Source organism: Zophobas morio, unplaced genomic scaffold (genome assembly GCF_036711695.1).
Source record: "Zophobas morio isolate AGI-343-1 ecotype UQ-CSIRO unplaced genomic scaffold, CSIRO_AGI_Zmor_V1 ptg000014l, whole genome shotgun sequence".
Lineage (NCBI taxonomy): Eukaryota > Metazoa > Arthropoda > Insecta > Coleoptera > Tenebrionidae > Zophobas > Zophobas morio.
Window position 1 is genome coordinate 2,962,183 of NW_026972119.1, and position 19,563 is coordinate 2,981,745.

Consider the following 19,563-nt stretch of genomic DNA (forward strand, 5'->3'; position numbering starts at 1 on the left):
ACTACCTGCTTAGATAAACATCGGTATGCATGTTTCGTCAAAAATACCAAAAACAAAAAACAGGTACAGTTAGCTTGTCTTCCTCCAACCTCGGCTGCTGCTCACCAACATCTTCTTCGGGTATATTACCAAGTTCAAGTGTGGCTTGGTTATCAGAAAGACCCAACAGACTGGGGTTGGAAGTTAGTTAACAATGAATTGGAACCAGTTCCAACTTTGCTTCCACCTGCGCCGGAAAAATTGCTAAACGCAAGTTTTTGCAACTGCAAAAGGGGTTGCAGTTCTAAATGTGGTTGCAAAAAAGTGGGACTGTTCTGTTCTCTAGCGTGTAGAAGTTGCCAAGGCAAGTCATGCTCTAATGTTGAATTACCAACAATTCGACGTCAACGAGCTGCTTGCGATACATCGTTATTGACTGAATTTACTTGCACCCAAAACGAGGATGAAGCAGAAGAAGAGAAACAGAACAAGGAGAAAATCAAGAAGAAGAATTCGAAAATTACGACTCAGATGAATGAATGTCTACTTTTTTTTATCAACATCGCTTTTTTTTGCTAATATCCATTATTTACAATTGTTTCAATTAAAATGGATCATTACTGACTTGTGGAGTAGGCCTACTGGGGAAACCACATTAAAAAAAACGCGCAAAGTACACTACCTCATAGGTGGCGTAGTAACGTGTGCATTTTATGACGATTACAACTTTTTGCACCGCTATATCTCGGAAACAGTGGCTCGTAGAAAAAAAAGTACAAATACATTTTTATAGATAATTTTATGATCTATAATTTTAGTCTGAAGTATTTTTATGATAAAACTTACCGTTTTGCTGAAAATCGCGAAAAACTCATTTATTTGACATTTGACCTTGAATAAATTTTTTTCCATACACGGGAATGATGGGGAACTTTCAGGTTTTGTTTATAATTGTATTTTGAACAATTGTACCAAAATTCAGCTTGTTGCGAATTTATGTAGCACCGAATGTCTAATTTGACCGGACTATATCTGTTTGAGAATTTGTATAACTGACTCAGAACTTTTCAGCTATGTAGCTCCAATTAACTAAAATGAAAAAATTGTTATAAATCCCATTGAGATAAAAATATATTAAAACGGATTGTTTTATTCAAAATTTTCCGTCCAGCTACAGATTCCTATATGCCGTGATATTTTTGTTTTTTGTAAAACAATTGCTGTTTTAAAAACATGATAACAATAAAATTGAAGCTGTAAGCAACCAAAGTTTATTAAACAATTCTTTTACATTAAAAAATCATAAATTTCTTAAATAACTGGCGGAACAGGACCAGTAGCCAGTAGCTGCATATAGACGACGCTGTGTTGGTTTTCGACTGATCCACCACGTAGTTTACCCTAAAATCGCGCGTATAGTCCGCCCCCGCGCATAGTCCGCCCTCACGTATAGTCCGCAGTTTTTAAATCTCCCTCCTAAAAATCAGATAGTCCGCAACCTTGCGTATAATCCGCGGACAATATGCGTGTCTGTATGGTTCGATAAGGTTCGATATTTGCTACCTATTTAGGTACCTAAATTTAAGTATCTAGGTACTTTTGAGAATCTTTTTATTTTTGTTATATATTTTATTTTTCATTTATATTGAGAATGCCCAATATTTTTTTTTATTTTGCGTTTAAATTTTTTGTTGGTTTTCCTACAGCGTATAGTCCGCCCTCGCCTATAGTCCGCCTCGCATATAGTCCGCACCCGGCGTCAGGAAAAACAACGTATAGTCCGCGGACTATACGCGCGATTTTAGGGTAATATTCAGTTACCACTTCCGTAATTTCTTCGATAGCTTGTTCCCTTTTCCACTCACAGAATTTTTGATAAACCTTCATGGATTTTTTTTAAGCAATTCTCCCATGATTTCCATTATTTTCCCGAACTTAATCATCAAGCACAGTTTTTAATTTTGGATGACTTTTTTACTTATTTATTATTTATGCAACAAGCAAATACTATCACCACAGTCACATACAATACCCAACAACCTGACGGAAATTTTGCATTTTTACGCAAATAAATAAAAAAATGATTGGATTGTTCTCAGTTTAAATCCCAAAATTTTGAGCTTGGGGGGCAAAATTGAATAAAATTTTAATTACACTCGCTGTTAAACTCATTTTAACAGCTTGTATAATAAATAACTATGAATTTATAAATATGATATATAATATATAATGCTTATGATGACTTTAAAAGGTCTGCAAGATTTCAAAGCATTTGGTTTTGCAGTTTCTGATTTGATAAATAAAATAAATTGACTAATTCATTAATTACGTTGAGTCATCCTGTGTAAGAAATTCTAAAAAATAAATGGAACGATAAATCACAAGTATAGACTCATCATATTTTGCATATTTTAGAGAGGATTTCTTTGGTAAAATTTTGGAATAACGTCATTAGTTGTTAGTGGGGTCATAAACGGATAAATTTTGATTAACGATTTACCATGTTTGCGATAACCCTAAAACGCAAGGTTTCAGAACATTATTCAGTCTTGCTTCGATATTATCAAATATCGAGAAAATTACACATCATCTCGCCATCTGATCGAGTGAGAGAGTCGAAATCGATTACAATACTTCCCTTGCTTACGCTCAGGAAATAAAAATGTTAATGTTTTTAGACATCCGAAGAAGGTCACCTAGACATTTGTATGATTTGAATGTGTTTATCGCCTCAAAACAGATGACTAAAATTATTCATTAACCTCAATTGAACAAAATTTTCTGAATCTTATTATTATAATTACCTTATCTTTATTTTATTGTTATAAAGACGAGCGTATTCTCACATTTTCGAGAAAATGGGGTGGCTCGTTCTTTATTTGATCAATAATAAACTGATTAATTTTTTTTAGTCACCCTGTATAAGCAAATCAAAAAAATTTGACTGAAATGATAACTTACAAGTATAGTCTGATCATATTTTGCACAATTTCGAAAGAATGTATTCGGCAAAATTTTGAGATGACGTAATCAATTTTTTGGGGTTGATAAAGATTTCAAAGTACATATTCAGTTTTGCTATTCCTGATTTAATCAATAAAATAAATTGTCTCAGTCATTACGCCCCGTATAAGCAGATCTAATAAAAAATCTAAAAAATTTTAATGCAGCGATAAATCACAAGTGTAGACTCATCATACTTTACTCATTTAAGATTTTTTCAGCAAAATTTTGAGGTGTCGTCATCAATTTTTTAGGGTAGAAGGATGAGCATATACATTTTGATAAAAAATTTACCATGCTTATGATAACTTTAAAACGGCAAGTATTTGGTTTTATAGATTCCAAATTAAATGTCAAAATGTTGTTTCCTAATTTTGATTTTTTTTCCAAAAATCTGGACGTTTCGGGTAAAATCTCAATTCGGAGTTATAAACTACAGGTGTAAGACTATGTTATTTGATACAATTTAAAACCAAATTACTATGTACAATTTTGAAGTGACGTCATCACATCAATGGTGGGGATGATTAGACAAATTTTGATTAGCGTTTTACCATCTACATGATACACCTAATATGAACACAAAATTTGACAACAATCGGCCCAGTACTTTCGGAGATAAGAGAGTCTAATAAAAATCCGGGACGGCAGACAGACGGACAGACAGACGGAACCGGGAGACCTATTTCTTCGTCCTCCAGGGGTCATGATTGGTCGAGAAAATGCAAAAGTAGATAGTCAACCGACGGACTCGATTACAATACTTGCTTATGCTCAGGAAGTAAAAAGTATTGAGAGTCATTTTTGAGACATAAATTTACAATTTATAAATACGAACTTTGTGTAGTTTATTTTATTCAACATTTTAAAAGATTAATGTTTGTTTTTAATTTGATTAATTAAATTATACGTATGTTAACTAATGGTGTAAGGAAACTTTTAAGTATAGCAAAAGCCATCACTTCATAATGTTGTCATTTCACACGTACGACGTACGTAGATAATCTAATCATTCATTTCTACAAAGATTGTCATTATTTTTGCAGTTCACTCACTTTGTGACTTTTCAACGGTTTATGTTTTCACAATAATTATAGACCGTTAACTTTAAAACACGTGATAGAAGATAGACGAACCTGCATGACTCAACGCCGCGGTTTTCGCCTGGAGGATGAAATATTTTCCCAGTACATTTTTATTTTCGCCCACGGGGAACAAATTTAAAATAACTTCATTTGATTATGATCTTATTTTGTGTTAGTCTTTATGTCTGACTGATTTTCAATCTCAATTTGAAATATTTTATTCTCGAAAAACACAAATACAGCAAGTAGAAAATCACCGCATTTTGATTTCTGCTTGATAATGTTTTTTTTTATTTATTTCAGTTATACTTCTCCTTTAGTTTTGTATTATGTGACGAACTCTTTTTTATTCAGTTTAAATTTATAACTTGCGTTTACACATATTTTAGTTACATATTATCTAAATTCTTTGTTTAGTTAAAGATTTTGACAAAATGTAGCGTAACGAAACTTTAGTTATTTTTTCTTCGAATTTTTCTCATTTATTTATCGTTATATGAGGAAAATAAAATTCAGATTTAACCGATACGAACGCAGAGCTCAGGGCCACGACAAGGTCGCGAGGTGAATCATTTCTAGTCAGAGTTGTCTTTTATTATTTTGTTTCTACTTTCTACGTAGGTATTATATGTGTAAATTTAAGTGACTAATTGTAATTTTGAGGTACCTGTGTCAGCTTACATGCGCAGTTTGTGTTATAACTGGTTTTTCCATGAGGATTAGGATATGACGGACTGGTTGCGGCAGGTCTTTTGGTGATAACGACGTGGTTGTGTACGTTGTAGCTGTTGATAATGTAAATTGTCGGGGAGCCGCTATCCGTTATCTGTTGCCCGATATATTTTTATGTTACTTTCTTTGTTCCATTGTTCATTTTATGTATAAACTCGTTGCCCGACCGCTGTAATAATTTGGGTTGTTTTGAAAATATGTTAGATATACAGATATTTAGTTTCCAACTTATTTCCTAGAATCACTACATTTTTTTGGTCAATTTCCTTTTAATTTTAGTACGTTTTTCCGACTTACGGATTATCTACTGTGCATTCGAGCTCATTCTGCTATTTCAAAACACAACATAGGTCCCCCATTTTATGACCAAATTTCAAATTTTTATAGCTTTTTTTTTCAAAACCTGTACACAAAAATTATTTTTGTGTGTAGGTTTCAAATTTGAGGGCAATTTGAATGAAATACAATCAAAATCAAAATAAAGTGGTCTCGGGAATCTTTTCGCACCAGAGAGGCGACTTTGATAGATGGTTTCGATAAACGTTGGCGTACTTCGCCAAATTCAAGGCGCAAGAAACTTAACCTACAAGAAAATAATTCGGCCTGTAAGAAAACGTCACTTTTAAGGCATCAAGAAAATTTTTGGTTATGAGATTTTAATAATAATAATAATAATCAATAATAAATTTTGACGTTAAATTAAATAAGAATGTCAGTTTTAACAACAGGAGGTAAGCTGGAGTGACAGCTCTACAAGGAAAATTCATTGATACCAACTGAACCAGTCCTTGTTCATCACGCTCTATTAAGGCCCTTCCGTTTTTCGAGACCACGAAGATAAAAATTTACCGGAGAATTGCATTTTAATATTTTTGACCCAATAAGAACACTGAATTTTGATCACGTGATACTGAATTATTTGATAATTTTAGGTTCTGGTTGCTTTTTGACATTGATAACACGCTTGTAGGTCAAATTAATAAGTGAACATTTTCTGAGAACTTCAAAAAATTATCAGTGCTGTCAAAGTTGACATTCAAATTTCAAAAATTACATAGCAAGTGTTTTAGACAACATTTATTACAATTTTATAAAAAATTTACATTATTACAACTCGTCACTTGAAATGTGCAGTTATTGTAGACAATGTTTTTAGCTGTCTCTTCACTTTCCAATCTTGCACCCTCAGAAGAAAAAGTTCCGCTTGTCACAATAGCATTTTGTGTAGCAGTGCGACCCTGCATATGATCAACAATTTTTTTATGATGTTCCTGGTCCACGTTAAGATAAGGTTTTAGCGAAGTTGTGTTGTTATGACCCGTTATTTTAATGAGCTGATGTTCTCTAATTCTGGCTTTGACGAGATGTGAAACAACTGTCAATCTGGTACTGTGGTTCGTTATTTTAACTTTCGTCGTGTCTATACCTATTTCTTCTGCAGCACACCTCGTCCACTTGTTAATTTCGTTACGTCCTATGGGTGTATTTTTGTATCAAGCAGAGGAACTGGATTTTTTTCAATATGGATTCACATTTAGAAACACGGCGAAAAAACAGGAAAAAATTAAACAGCATCAGTGCCATGGTAACCGCAGTCAAAACCAACTTTTTAATTTCAATTCAATTACAAAAATATCATCATGCAATTCTCTAAACGAATTCCCCTCGTTCTCGAAAAATTATCAAATAATTTCGAAATGTCACACACTCGTGCTTCCTGAGACATACAAAAAGTACTACGTGCACAAGTACTTTTAAATGCCCCAGCAAGCACTCGTGTTTGACATTTCGAACTTATTTTCCTCGCACGTGGGAAATTATATGTATATGATAATTTTCAAGGTCCTTTCTCTCAATATTAGTTTAAATTCGACAAACGAACAATTATACAAACCTCATTTGACGTACACCTGTTAAAACTTTTATGACTTAAGCGGCTTAAATCAAAGCACCCTTATAAGTCAAACTGGCTATTGTAAGCTTTGTGGACCCGAACCGCAAGATTATGACTGTCCATTGTTGGCATAATGTAGCTGTGAACTGAGCTAAGTAATACGAGTACAACAGCCAGTTTGACTGAGTGAATTTACAAACAATAAAAAAAAATAACACATGTTGACGCCATCGTCAAGTTTTACACATTTCGAGTTAGACATTCGCTAATTAACTTAAGTTAGTAATGAATAAACCTCGTTGGAGCGGACTGTGGCGTCGAATGTAACTCATTTTATTTACACAATTGCCTTTTTTATGAAATTACAAACTAAATGTAACCTACCAATTTTTAAAAACATAATTTCATAAAAAATCAGATCAACATATGACCACAGAAAATAAAAACGCTTTTTTCTGATGCCTGCTCCCAATCCCCTTCTACTCTAAATCGGAGGTGGTTGGTCTACTTCCCTAAAAGCTAGAGAATGTGGAAGCTTGCCTATGTTATTTTGATGTTTCCTATTTTAAAATTTTTAAATGCTGTTCTGTGGCATTGTTTTTTTTTTCTCAGCGGGAAATTTAAATTTCAGTTCAGGACAACACAGTACATATGAAATAAACACAAGAGGCACATATTAAATATGGTGAAAATCAAAATAAAATGGTATCTAGAGCGGCGTAATTCAAGAATAAATATTCAAATCCAAGTTGTCAGAAAGTTTTTAGGCTGTAAGAAAATAACACACTCATATATTATAAAATAAATATAAAATATCCCTCCCATTTGGAGTCCTCGATGATATTAATTTAGCTGATGCTGATTCTCAAATGTTTTTCTTTCAAAATGAATCAATGTTTAAGATTAGTTTAAATGCCATAAATGAACTATTTTAAATTTCGAGTGAGAGCTTTTGAAGTGTGAATAACATAATAACTTACGTAAAAGCATCCAGAACCTTAAATATCGTTAATATAATACATGAACATTATTGTCGTAAAGCTATGTTAGAGCGTTAAACGGTTAAAAAGCCTAACGTACCCTATGAATTTAAAAACAGTATAATTTAAATTTTAAGTGTCTACGGCATCGTCAAAATTTCAGGTTGTAAAATCCGTTATAAACTGATCTCATAGTACTTATGCTCGCAGCATCAAATGCAATTTCAGTTTTTTTTTAAACAATAGCCCTTTGGTAAAATTACAAACAAAATCATCGGTACCAATTTTTAAACACGTTTTTTCACTGCACCACCCATGGATGTAGAATGACACGAGGGAGCATGCCTCATTGAACATTTATGACCCTTTCCGTACCACAAAAGAGGCGTCATGAGCAATTCATAAAGTAAATTTTACTATCAATTTAAATAGTAAGTAAGTAATTCTTAAAGTCGTTCATGTTGTTGTTCATATTATTTATACCTTATATTTTTTGTACATGAAGAAAAATTTGTAATTTCAATAATAAAATTTGATTTTGTAGTTTTAATTTTTTTTTAATTTTAATTTTTCGTAGTCGTAGGCGTAGAAAAAGTATAGTACACACCTTGAGTGGTTAGCCTATTACAGACGCCCTCGAATTACGCCACTCGCTGCGCTTGTGGCTGCAAACTTCGTGGTCCTGTGTAATAGGCTCTTTGCCACTCTAATTATGTAATATGCTTAAGCTAAGGAAGTATGTATTGTAATCGACACCATCAGGCAACTGCTTACTTTCATGTTTTCTCGACGTTTCATGACCCCTAGAGTACGAAAAAATAGGTCTCTCCTTTCCATCTTTCCGTGTCTGCCGTCTGTTCGTGTCTGTGTCGATTTTTATTAGGCAGATAATCTTCTAAACTGCCGGACCGATTGTTGCCAAATTTTGTGTGTACGTGTATATATATACAAAATTATCTACACGATATTTCTAATATTAGAAATATGCATCGTGTAAATAATAAAACGCTGACAAAAATTTGTTTGACCACGCCACCAACGCCATCTCCAATTTTTAAATTTTATAAAACAACATACTCCACCACTTGTAGTTTATGAACCCGTGTTGAGTTTTTACCCTAGGCATCCAGGTTTCTACAACAAACTCAAAATTTAATAACAACATTTTAAAATTTCACTTTGAAATTGCAAAACGGAATGCGTTAAAACCATGCAAACCTTTTAACGTTATCTGTTACATGGTAAATTGTACCGAATAAATGTTATTTAAATTTTATAAAATAATATACCTGCATGTGTGATTTAAAAATCCACCTCGAGTTATTCGAGTTATTACCATAGACATGCAGATTTTTGCAAAAAAATCAAAAGTGTGAAACAACATTTTGCAATTAAACTTTGAAACTGCAAAACCGAATGCTCTGAAATCTTGCGAACGTTTTACGGATATCATAAACATAATTTATCCGTACATCCCCTCAAAAATAGTTGATGACGTCCCAAAATTTTGTAAAGAAAACACTCACTAGAAAGATATGCATAAGATGCTTCTTTATCTTTACCTGTACTTTTACGATCCATGTATATACACGTAATTTCATCGGGGTTAAATGTGATAATTTTCCGAAACTGCATTTCTTCGACTGTACTTTAGGGGCGAGAGAAGTTCTGTCGAGATAACCTTCCACCATTTTTTGTGTGTGGGAGTAAGGATCACAAACTTTCTCAATGCAGTAATTTACAGCAGGCCGCTTCAGCCTATAATTTTATTCTTGCATATCATGACCGTACAGATGAAAAGTTTGAAAGTTTTATTCATCAACCGCAATATAACGTCGATACCATCTTTTTTTCGATAAAATAATTGGGTCCGTAGGGCCTTGCAGCACGAGTTTTTTTTTAAACGCTGCTGTCTCCATTACCGGATGATTCTTTTAAATCTTAAATTGTCCACTTTTTCTGAATTTTTAAAACCATCTAAAATTATAGCCGCTTCTATAGACGTGGATGTTTGTTCCCAATTTTTGAAACACCTATGTAACGAAACCTTCTTTTTAATGGCTTAGGAAATTTCATTCTATCCTGTAAAATTTTATTGACAATAACGAGACGGACAGTAGTACAGTCGAGGCCTTTAATAATGACCGCTTTCCGTGGCCATGGTGCTAGCTATGGACTCCCGAAATTACCCGAAAAAGCTGAATTTTGATAAATGCAGGTTTGTGTCTGCAGTTAAAAACCAACTTGCCTTTCTTAAACCGCTCGGGTACTTTCGGCAGTCCATTGCTAGGACCGGGAGGCGGTCATTATTAATGGCCTCCACTGTACAATGGTAAGAAATATTTATGGCTCACACCAGTTCATCCGAATTTGTCGGAGAACATTTACCAGGTTGTTGTACTGGTAAAATAATGGTCATTTTCCTTCGTGAGTAATAACGATGGTCCCTGTCCGGACCTGGATTATTCTGCTTTCTAACATCTGGGGATTACCGACACGCGACAACTTCAGTTGTAAATATCTCTTGCTATTGTACTACTGTCCGTCACGTTATTGCCAATAAAATTTTATAGGGTAGAATGAAATTTCCAAAACTATAATATAATACTCCTACGCAATTGTACGGTTCCACAACCTACAGGTAGAACACACTACGGTCACCTCATTTGCATACTTTTTCAACAAGGGTTTTAAATCCGTCTAATCCATAGACTGTAATCTCTCAATAGTGGCCAACCTCGGGCCAACCTTATCGTAAATCATACACTTTCTTGACTGGTTCTTGACGAAAGAAGATGTTTGGTTGCCTACATTTACAACAAATGCCCCTTTTAGGTCTTGCTTTAATCGAGAATAACTAAAAAATGGATAGTTTAACAAAAAAAATAATTTCAACTCCAGATGAGCAATAATATTATCTACACTGTCAGATTTTTTTTTAAGCCAAAATGCGTTATAGCTTTGGCTCGAAGAGAAAAATAAGTTTTTCTGTTTTTATTTTTTATTTAAAAAAATGAAAGCCTCTAATGCAATATAAAAACTATTTCCATGAAAATTTTCGTATTACGAACAAGTAGATATGTCGCACAAGTCTTCAAGTGCTATCGTAAGGATGATATTGGAAGTGGCGTTTTGCCGTATTTCGGCAGATTTTAATCACCGTAAGGAGGAGCCTTCAGGTAAAGAAGCCTGCTATGCGTAAATTTCAAGTGAGTTTTTCCGTGACATAATTTTATCATAATGTTATGAACATTTTAGGAACGGCACCTGTAACAAATTTGGATAGGTGAAGTGTAGGTAAAACTAATAATACATAACAGTACAGTATTTCGAAATTTTCTGCAAAGTGGAGTAAGCCTGCGGTGATTTGATATTATTAAAATAAATTGTCTCATTCATTAATTTTTTGGGTCAGCCTTTATAAGCAATTCTAAAAAACATGAATGCACAAAACATAAGTAGGTACTTATAGACCATGCTATAGACTCACAATATTTTGCCCATTTTAGATAGAATTTACTTTGCAAAATTTTGAGATTAAATAATCACGGACATTTACCATGCTTACGGTAACCTTAAAACGTCTGCAAGATTTCAGAACAGGCGGTTTCGTAGTTTCAAAATTAAATTGTAAAATGTCATTTTACAATTCCGGTTGGGACGGACGGTGACGGTCCGGAATCTCGCCGATAACGTGCGGTGGCGGCGTACCTGGGTGCCAAGCTTTGGGCCGACTAGTGCCGCTGATATAAGAAACACATCTGGCCGACCTAAGCTTATGCGGCGACCTTCACGCCGCCGGGGGTGGCGAATTCGGTCAGGAGCGGCGGTCGCTCGGGCGCCAGCTCCCTCTCCGACCCAAAAGGTACTTACGGAGGTCGGAGGGTCAAACTGCACACTTGGTCACACTTCTCAAAAGAAACTTCTCCACACCAGAGATTTCTTAGTAACCTAGATATGGCTATGGGCAGCAAAGTGTGGAAGAACATGTATGAAAATAGTGTCGACATACTTTCAGTTGTCTGTCTTTCTCTTACTCGTTGTAATGTGCACTACATACTAGTGTTATCTTCTTCTAATTCTAGCGACTGTTAACATTGGTTGATAATTTGGCGCACTGATTTAAAATAGTATAAAAGAGAATCATAACTCGAGTTTTTTAACAAGTGGCAAACGAAAAGTTTCTAAGCAATCTCCAAAATGATTTGTAATGTTAAGATGAAAATATTACACCGACAAGATCGTTGGAATAAATTTGACTGTCGACTTCCCTTTTTTCGTACTTTTTCTTTATCATTCACACCGGCGAAACTCTTGAAAAATGACATAATACAATTTTCTTATAGTCAAAAGTTTTTGTTGCCACGAACGTTTCTAACATAAATAGAGAATCGTATTGTATTTATTTGCATGCACAATGTTGAGAGCTTAAAACGAAAAAGAAAAAAGACGTACAGCTGTGGTATAAATTTATTAACATTATTATTAAATATTGGTGATTTAATGTAATCTTAGTTACTCATTATTAAATAAAATGTATTTTACTAATTTACTTCTTATTCTCGCCTGTTTTGAAGCAAAATTTACCAGTTTTGCTTCGTGATGCAAGCGGACTTTTAAATACATTTGCGCTATTGCCTTCATCAATTGTATTTTGTTGTTATCTAGTAATCCCTGAGAAATGCAATGATTGTTCATGTCGGGATTATTAAAAATCTTTGTAATATTTTTGCGAAACAAAATAATTATTAGATCTTTCTTTGCATACAACACACACTCTGTAACCCATTTGTAGAAATTCTATGCAATTTAAACTTATAACCGTGATATAAATCTTATAACCTAAGAAATCTCTTAGAACAAACTAACAAACACACAAGCACCGGCGATTGTATGAATTAAGAACCGACTTGCGCTAGCAGAATTTAAGGGTTTACTGCGCAAAATCGTAAATTGCTAGGTTTAAACAAAGACCTACAAAATCATACTCCTGCGTTCCCATGCTGTAAAAGAAGATGGAAAGCAAAACGCATAGTGTACATGTTGGCCAAGAACGTATGTTCGCTTTTGCATAGGATCACCGTATCTAGGTTACTAAGAAATCTCTGCTCCACACAGCCACAACACTTCTTCACTTTTCTGGTGCGGCGGCGCGGTGATCGCGGCTTTTCCCCCGGCTTTGTTACACCATTTTGTTTTTGTTTTTTTTTTTGTAAAAAATCTGGACGTATAGGGAACAAATCAAGACGGATTTGTTCCCTCCACATGTAGGAATATATGATTTTATAAAATTTAAATAATATTATCACATGATTGGTGGGGATGTATAGAAAAAGTTTGGTTAGCCTTTTACCATCTCCACAATATTCCTAACACACATATAAAATTTGACAATAATCAGTTCAGTAGTTTCGGAGATGTATATGGTAAAAATTGACATCGACGACGATGAACGGTAGACGGAAACGGGAGCTATTCGCCGGGTGGACAGTATTACAATGCATTAGAGCTTCATTAGTATTAAGTAATCATTTTGCATCATAATAACTATATTCTTCATTGATTATTATTTCAAGTTTTCTGTTTCTTAGCCGAAAATGTTAACATCTAGTTAATTATTGTATACATGCTTTTTCGCCAAAAAAAACTTCATTTACCTCGAGAAATCAAGCTGATTATGAACCTCTCGTTGAAATTTGGTTTATAACAAAGATTTGTAGTGTACTGCCTACTACAACTTGTAATAGAAGGGCCTATCGTGAATCCTGTCGTAGTCCAACAAAAAATATTGATAATGTATTGTATGTTGCCTAGACACAAACCCGAATTATACATCGAAATAACATTGTTTGAATGGTAAACTTCTCTAGCATTTTGTCGTAATTTTCGGACATTTCCATTTATAACAATCAAATTTACGGCGTGCAGAAATCCACGAAATTTTGTATGACAAACTTGTCATCCAAACATATTTGTATTTTTTGCTTCTACCGCATCATAAATCACGTAGATAAAAAAATCCAAACCAAATTTGTTCTACACCTCGCAAAACTAGCAAGTCAACCACATTTTAGGAACTACCATTTTATAATAATAAGAGACCCAAGTTCACTGCTTCAAAACCATTTATTAAAGTCGCCAATAAACAGTGTAAAATACAAGACAATACAAAAACTTTTAATAACAGTAAAATTTATAATAAAACAAATATTTTGTGCAAGAACCTTCAACTTCACAAAATTTATAAAATATACACTAGTAGAACATAGCTACAATCAAAATAAAAACAAAGCAATGTACAAATCTTATTCTAAAGAAACCCCAAATCACTAGCATAACTCATTAAAAATAAATCACACTAAACTACTTTTTAAGCATTATCTTAAACAAATTCTGTCGAAAATTGTTAACCATTCGTTCGAATTCTTTAACTTGTGCTTTGAGTTTGACATTTTTCTCATACAACTCCTCAGCCTCTTTTTGAAGTGTCATTTCTTTCATCTTTCTCTTCAATCTTGACTTTCTTGATGCTTCATTATTCTTATCACGCAGTTCTCTGTACTTTGTAGCATCTGAATGATCAGAGGAGATGGATGAAGTGCGCCTTGGTGGTCTACCCCTCTTGCTGCGTGGTAGTTCGTCTTCACTTTCAGAATCTGATGAAACAACTGACTCTTTCTTACTGGATGTTGGTCTCTTGGTGGGTGGTACATAGTCCTCGTCGTCATCATCATCGTCGTCGTAACGTTTAGACCTCCTTTTACGGAGTTTGGTTGGTGCTATTGCGTCAATTTGATCAATATTCAATCCCCTGGATGTTGATGGATTTTCAAAATGGATATCCTCTATGTTTACAGTTGTTACATCCTGTAGCAAAAAACGGCCATTTACATTTTATATATTATTTACAATGAACTCACCTTTTCATTGACATAGTCAAAAATATTAAAGTTCGTTTCCAAATCGACTACAGAATCAATGACATCTGGAGTATTCAAAGCCATTGCTTGATTAAATCCTAAATTAAGTTTAAGTTTGGGAACCTTTTTGACTGGTGACTCAGATGGTGCGCAGCTACTGTTGCTATCTTCTGGTGTTTCGATTCCCAAATTTGTCCTATAGTGTTCATTATTACTTGGCGACATGTTGGAAAGTTGTGCCTCGATGTTATTTATATTGGTATTCACGGAATACTCGTTGGAGGGCGAAGAAACGTTCGAATATTGATTCTCGTTACTGTTTACACTTACAACACTATTAGTATCTTCAATTTTAAATATAGATGCACTAAATTGATCTTCACTTTGCACATGTATTGGGGTTTCATTTCCATTAATTATGTATATATTTCCCTGATCTGATTCAGATGTTGTAAATAGCAGATTAGCCTCAGAACCTTGTATGATATTAACTACTTCACTATTGTTGGTATCTTGCAGCTGAACGTTCACATTGTTCGAATAAACTGAAAAGTCATTGAGTTGTTTGTTTGAAAGTACACTATTACCCGATCGAATTGTGTCGTATTCAAACTTAAAAGGATCTGCGGCTGATGTTGATTCTATGAAAGTATTTTCATATACCATAAAATTAAACGGTCCTTTTCTATCTGTAATTAAAAAAATTCAAACTTATTACACGATTCTCCATCATCAATTAAAAGAACTCACCGAAAATCGGCGTATTAAGTTCATCTGTAGAATTTGTCATTGCCTTTTGGGTGTCCTCGGGTAGGAATGGCGCAAGATCGCTGAATTCCTCCATTTCGAGCTTGATTTGTCTTCCAAATGAGTTTGCCTCTTCCTGTACGACGGACTTCACAACGGAACCACCTATCGGGTTCACGTCGTAAGGATTGACACAGGGGAGTACTGAAGCTTCCATGTCGGATAAGTCCAAATTTGTTGTATCCAAATTTAATATTGGGCTTAGTTGTGTAGATTTCTCGCCATGATGGGCAGGTGGCTGATAAAACAGCAGCGGATTCCATTTTGACAGGGACTGCAAAGGCAAATTCAACATAAACACGAGGAACCCTCAACACTTTGCAGAAATGTGCTCGACGTCTTGCCCCGCCAGCTTATCGCAACTCAATGACATGAATCAGCGGAGCGTCGTTTTGATAAAGAGTGGGACGGTTCGCGTTCAAACGTGTTCTAACATGTTATGTTGGTACCTGATGCTCTCAGTCACAAGGTATTTGGGAAATACGCGAACTTCTCAACAATCCATCCTTATCAAACGCATTTTATGACCAGATAGTAAGAAGAATTCACTTACATTAAATTCGCCTTGTCCTTTTTTAAAAATGTTGACTCTTGTAGGGCCTCACCAATAGAAGAGTTGAGTGTTTGAAACGCTCAACCTGAAAAAGAATTGTTTTATAAGACAACTGTTTACTTCGGATTTTTGTAAATGTATACATGCATGTAATCCAAGTATAGGTTTTGAAAAAAAATAAATAAATAAATAAAAAATTAGTCTCATCTGAACTACGAAATTATTTGCAGTTTTAAAATAATAATAACACTTCTTTTCCATTTGTTTTAGTTTCTAATTATTATCACTTGAATAACAAATAAGTTACCTTAACAATATTTTGAATAAATACAATAAAATTTATTTTTAATAACGTGCATCCCTTTGTTAAACAATTTTTGTTAAATGGGTGAACGTATTCCTTTCGCTATGAGTGTTGTTAAAAAACACCTTCAATTTGCTTCAAAACTCACGTAAAAAAAAAATCTTGAATTTATTACGCCAAAACTTTCAAATAAAAATTTCGTATCGCTGTTTTAAAGTTAAAGTTAAAATATTCTTAATTACTGCTGCCCTATTATTCGGTTATCCTGTTGGACAATAAAGGATTTATTTATTTATTAAACAATGTTATAATTATAAACGAAGTTACCACACATGCAGTCTCAGTTAAAAAATGGAAGTTGTTTTTACTGACGTAGGACTAAAAATATAAAAAGTCGAACGTTTTCTCAGATTCTATTTAGCTTACACTATCGTTTTTTGGATAGTGTTCCTCGCATATTAATTACATTTTAACAATTATAAATCATTATTATAAACGATAAAAAAAATATAATATCACAAAGCTTATGTACGTATTTCTTTAAAAACATAATAATAATAATAATAATAATAATGTTTATTCACCACTCAAAAACAGATCACTTAATAAGTATTCGACTTCAATATTAACACAAAGAAAATTAAATTGTATTCCTGTTCATGAACAAAAAAAAGCCCGCACGATGAAATTTCCTCTTTATAGATATATCTTCAAAACCTTCCAAATTCTTTGTGACGACTCGAATTTCAATAATTCCAAAGTCCATTAATTTATGTGAAGTACAAAAATAGCACACATTTAACGTAACAATTAAACTTAACTAAAAAAAATAATCCAGATGATTATCAAACAATTTCGACGAGATAATACTGAAATAATCGCCCGGCAACAAATAAAAATTATCTTGTTTTGCAACGCGATTCCACGAAAAGCGCGAGGCCACATGACGTCACACCGACAAGTCTCTACACGTTTCAGCCTGAAGGTCACGCACAATGTACCTTAATACAGATCAATACGTTTGTTTACATCAACAGTTTAACCAATTTTGAAAATAAGCCTGTAAGGAAGTCATAAAACCCAAATTTGTCCCCACGCCCCCGTTTGACTAAAGAAAAATCAAATAAGAATACTAAAAAATCTTACTCTACGCTTTTGTCGCTCTTTCGCACCGCCTTCTGTCGTTGACTTTCCGCTCGGAAAAAAAATTGATGTCCGAAAGAATTTCTTTGGAAAAAACTAAGCGACAAATGCAGTTAATTCGCCTTTGTGCACAGTTGATAATTAATGAACACTCTCTAGCTCCCGAAAAACACGTCTACTCTTCTCAAACGTCACTAAAACTCTGACGAAAATGGCGGACGCCAGTGAACTTTAGCTGGGATTCACGCTTTCTCTGTCCTTGTTACTCTTACAGGGTTTCGCATTTGAGGTCGAATGCTCGAATTTCATTTGCTAAACTGACGTCATGTTAAGCCAATGAAAAGATTCGGTGTCACGAGACTTTCCAATGAATCATCCTTACGAAGCACTTTGCGGGCTGTTTTTTCCCGATTCCAAGAAATTCAAATTATGTCGGCGATTATATAAAGTGATTCGCTTCCAAAGGACATTTTATAACAAAGCCGTTATTTAATTTCTTACATAATGAAAATTAACAAAAGTTGTGCAATCATTTTTCCACCAAATTACTGTATGCCAACACAACTGATAGGGAAATCAGTCACAAAAACACGAATTAATTACCAAATTTAATTAAAAATAACAGAAAAAACAGAAAAGGTGCAAATGACACTTACATTTCCATTGTGGGCATTGTTCTCGTACAGTGATTGACTCTAACACACTTTCTTTTAATGACCCAGAAAAAGATATTGTCTGAAGATTTGGAATTTCCCGTTGAGCAGATTTTAGAAATTTGCATAGCCAACTTATCGGACACGGGCATATTACGTGGGACAGCCAAAAAAAAAAAATTTAATGGGCACAAATTTTTCAGGTAACAGAAAAAAGTTGGTCAAATTTTGGGAATTATCTCTTTATCTCGTTCGTGATATAGATAAAACGAGCACAATTTTCTTTGAAGTTTTACAGAAGTCAAACGAACTGTAAATTCAATAAGTGCCTTCAAAGATTAAGTCACTTTACTTTAGGGGGTGTTATAATCACCAAAACACTGAGTTAACTTTGCGAACTTGTGTTAGGAAGATGCCGAGAAGTTGCACTCACGTGAATTCGGTGATAAAAGTGGGGAAGCTGTTCGCACTTTCTCATTGGTTGCTGGTAGCGATATGTCCACATAGCCTAGTAGCTAGCGAATCGCTAAAAAGCTGATGCAATCCCAGAAAAACAAAGGCTCATCTTCGCCATGGTTCGAAGTTGAAATAATACGGAATAAAATGAATTAATTCTGCAAGTTCACCGACCGACGAAAACCGGATACTACATTCCAGTATTTTCATAAATTGTATTATTTATATCGACTTTTCATCATCTTTGGGGGAATATTTGGTCCATCACAATATTGTGCAATTATTACTGAGATATAAAAAATATCTATTCTAAAAATGTAACATTCCACATGAAACCTTATAAACTACCTATTAGCGTTAATTTAGATTAAACCTTTTTCTAATTTTTGAGATATCAGACAAAAGTAATTTTATCTTTGCCTGGAAATATGTTTCCGAGCAGATATTTTTTACCTTTTATTGTTTTACGTACATGTTTGATTAAATTAACCAAACAAATAACTGCTAGAAAGTGAGGACTTGACGTCACAAAACTGGCGGTAATACCTACATATGTAGGTACTTCCTGTTTTAAGAGATAAACGAAGTTTGCTCTTTTATTTTAAGTGATAGGTAGATACTATTACTTTTTGTACTTGGTTGTGAAAAGTTTGTTGCTTACTCAGTACAGCTAGTTATGTTATTATTTACATAACAAAAAATTTGGAAAAACATTTTTCAATAATAGTTAAAACAACCGTAACTTTAAAAACGTAACCGAAGTGATCATTCTAACTTCTTAGCCATCTCTTAACAAACATACACTACGGAAGTATTGTAAAGTGTACTATGTACTTAGTTAACGTGGCAATACAGTTTTAATCATTATCGAAAAGAAATTGGAATCTGTAATGTATTGTCAATTTTCTTAGATAACCATGGTGTCTGAAATAAGTTTGGTTCTATTATTGTATCTAGTAATATTTATTCTTACAAAAAACAACAGGGTCATTAGATTTAAAATACGAAATACGTTTTCATTTCTAGCGAAACGGGAAGTGGTATAGAATAGATA

General features: G+C 33.9%; 1 protein-coding gene across 2 annotated transcripts; it reads right to left on the reverse strand.

Annotated features, from left to right (window-relative positions):
• Positions 1 to 13,780: 13,780 nt before the first annotated feature.
• On the reverse strand, positions 13,781 to 18,460 carry LOC135129191 (GATA zinc finger domain-containing protein 24-like). Of its 2 annotated transcripts, none has more exons than XM_064056309.1 (5): positions 18,057 to 18,460; positions 15,954 to 16,038; positions 15,344 to 15,674; positions 14,594 to 15,282; positions 13,781 to 14,540 (listed from the first exon to the last, which is right to left on the reverse strand). In XM_064056309.1, exons 3-5 carry the CDS (start codon positions 15,555 to 15,557, stop codon positions 14,037 to 14,039), a joined length of 1,407 nt encoding a protein of 468 aa, XP_063912379.1. In that variant the 5' UTR covers positions 15,558 to 15,674; positions 15,954 to 16,038; positions 18,057 to 18,460; the 3' UTR covers positions 13,781 to 14,036. The 2 variants fall into 2 exon arrangements, with proteins under 2 accessions (XP_063912379.1, XP_063912378.1); XM_064056308.1 differs by lacking the exon at positions 18,057 to 18,460 and adding an exon at positions 17,404 to 17,631.
• Positions 18,461 to 19,563: the final 1,103 nt, after the last annotated feature.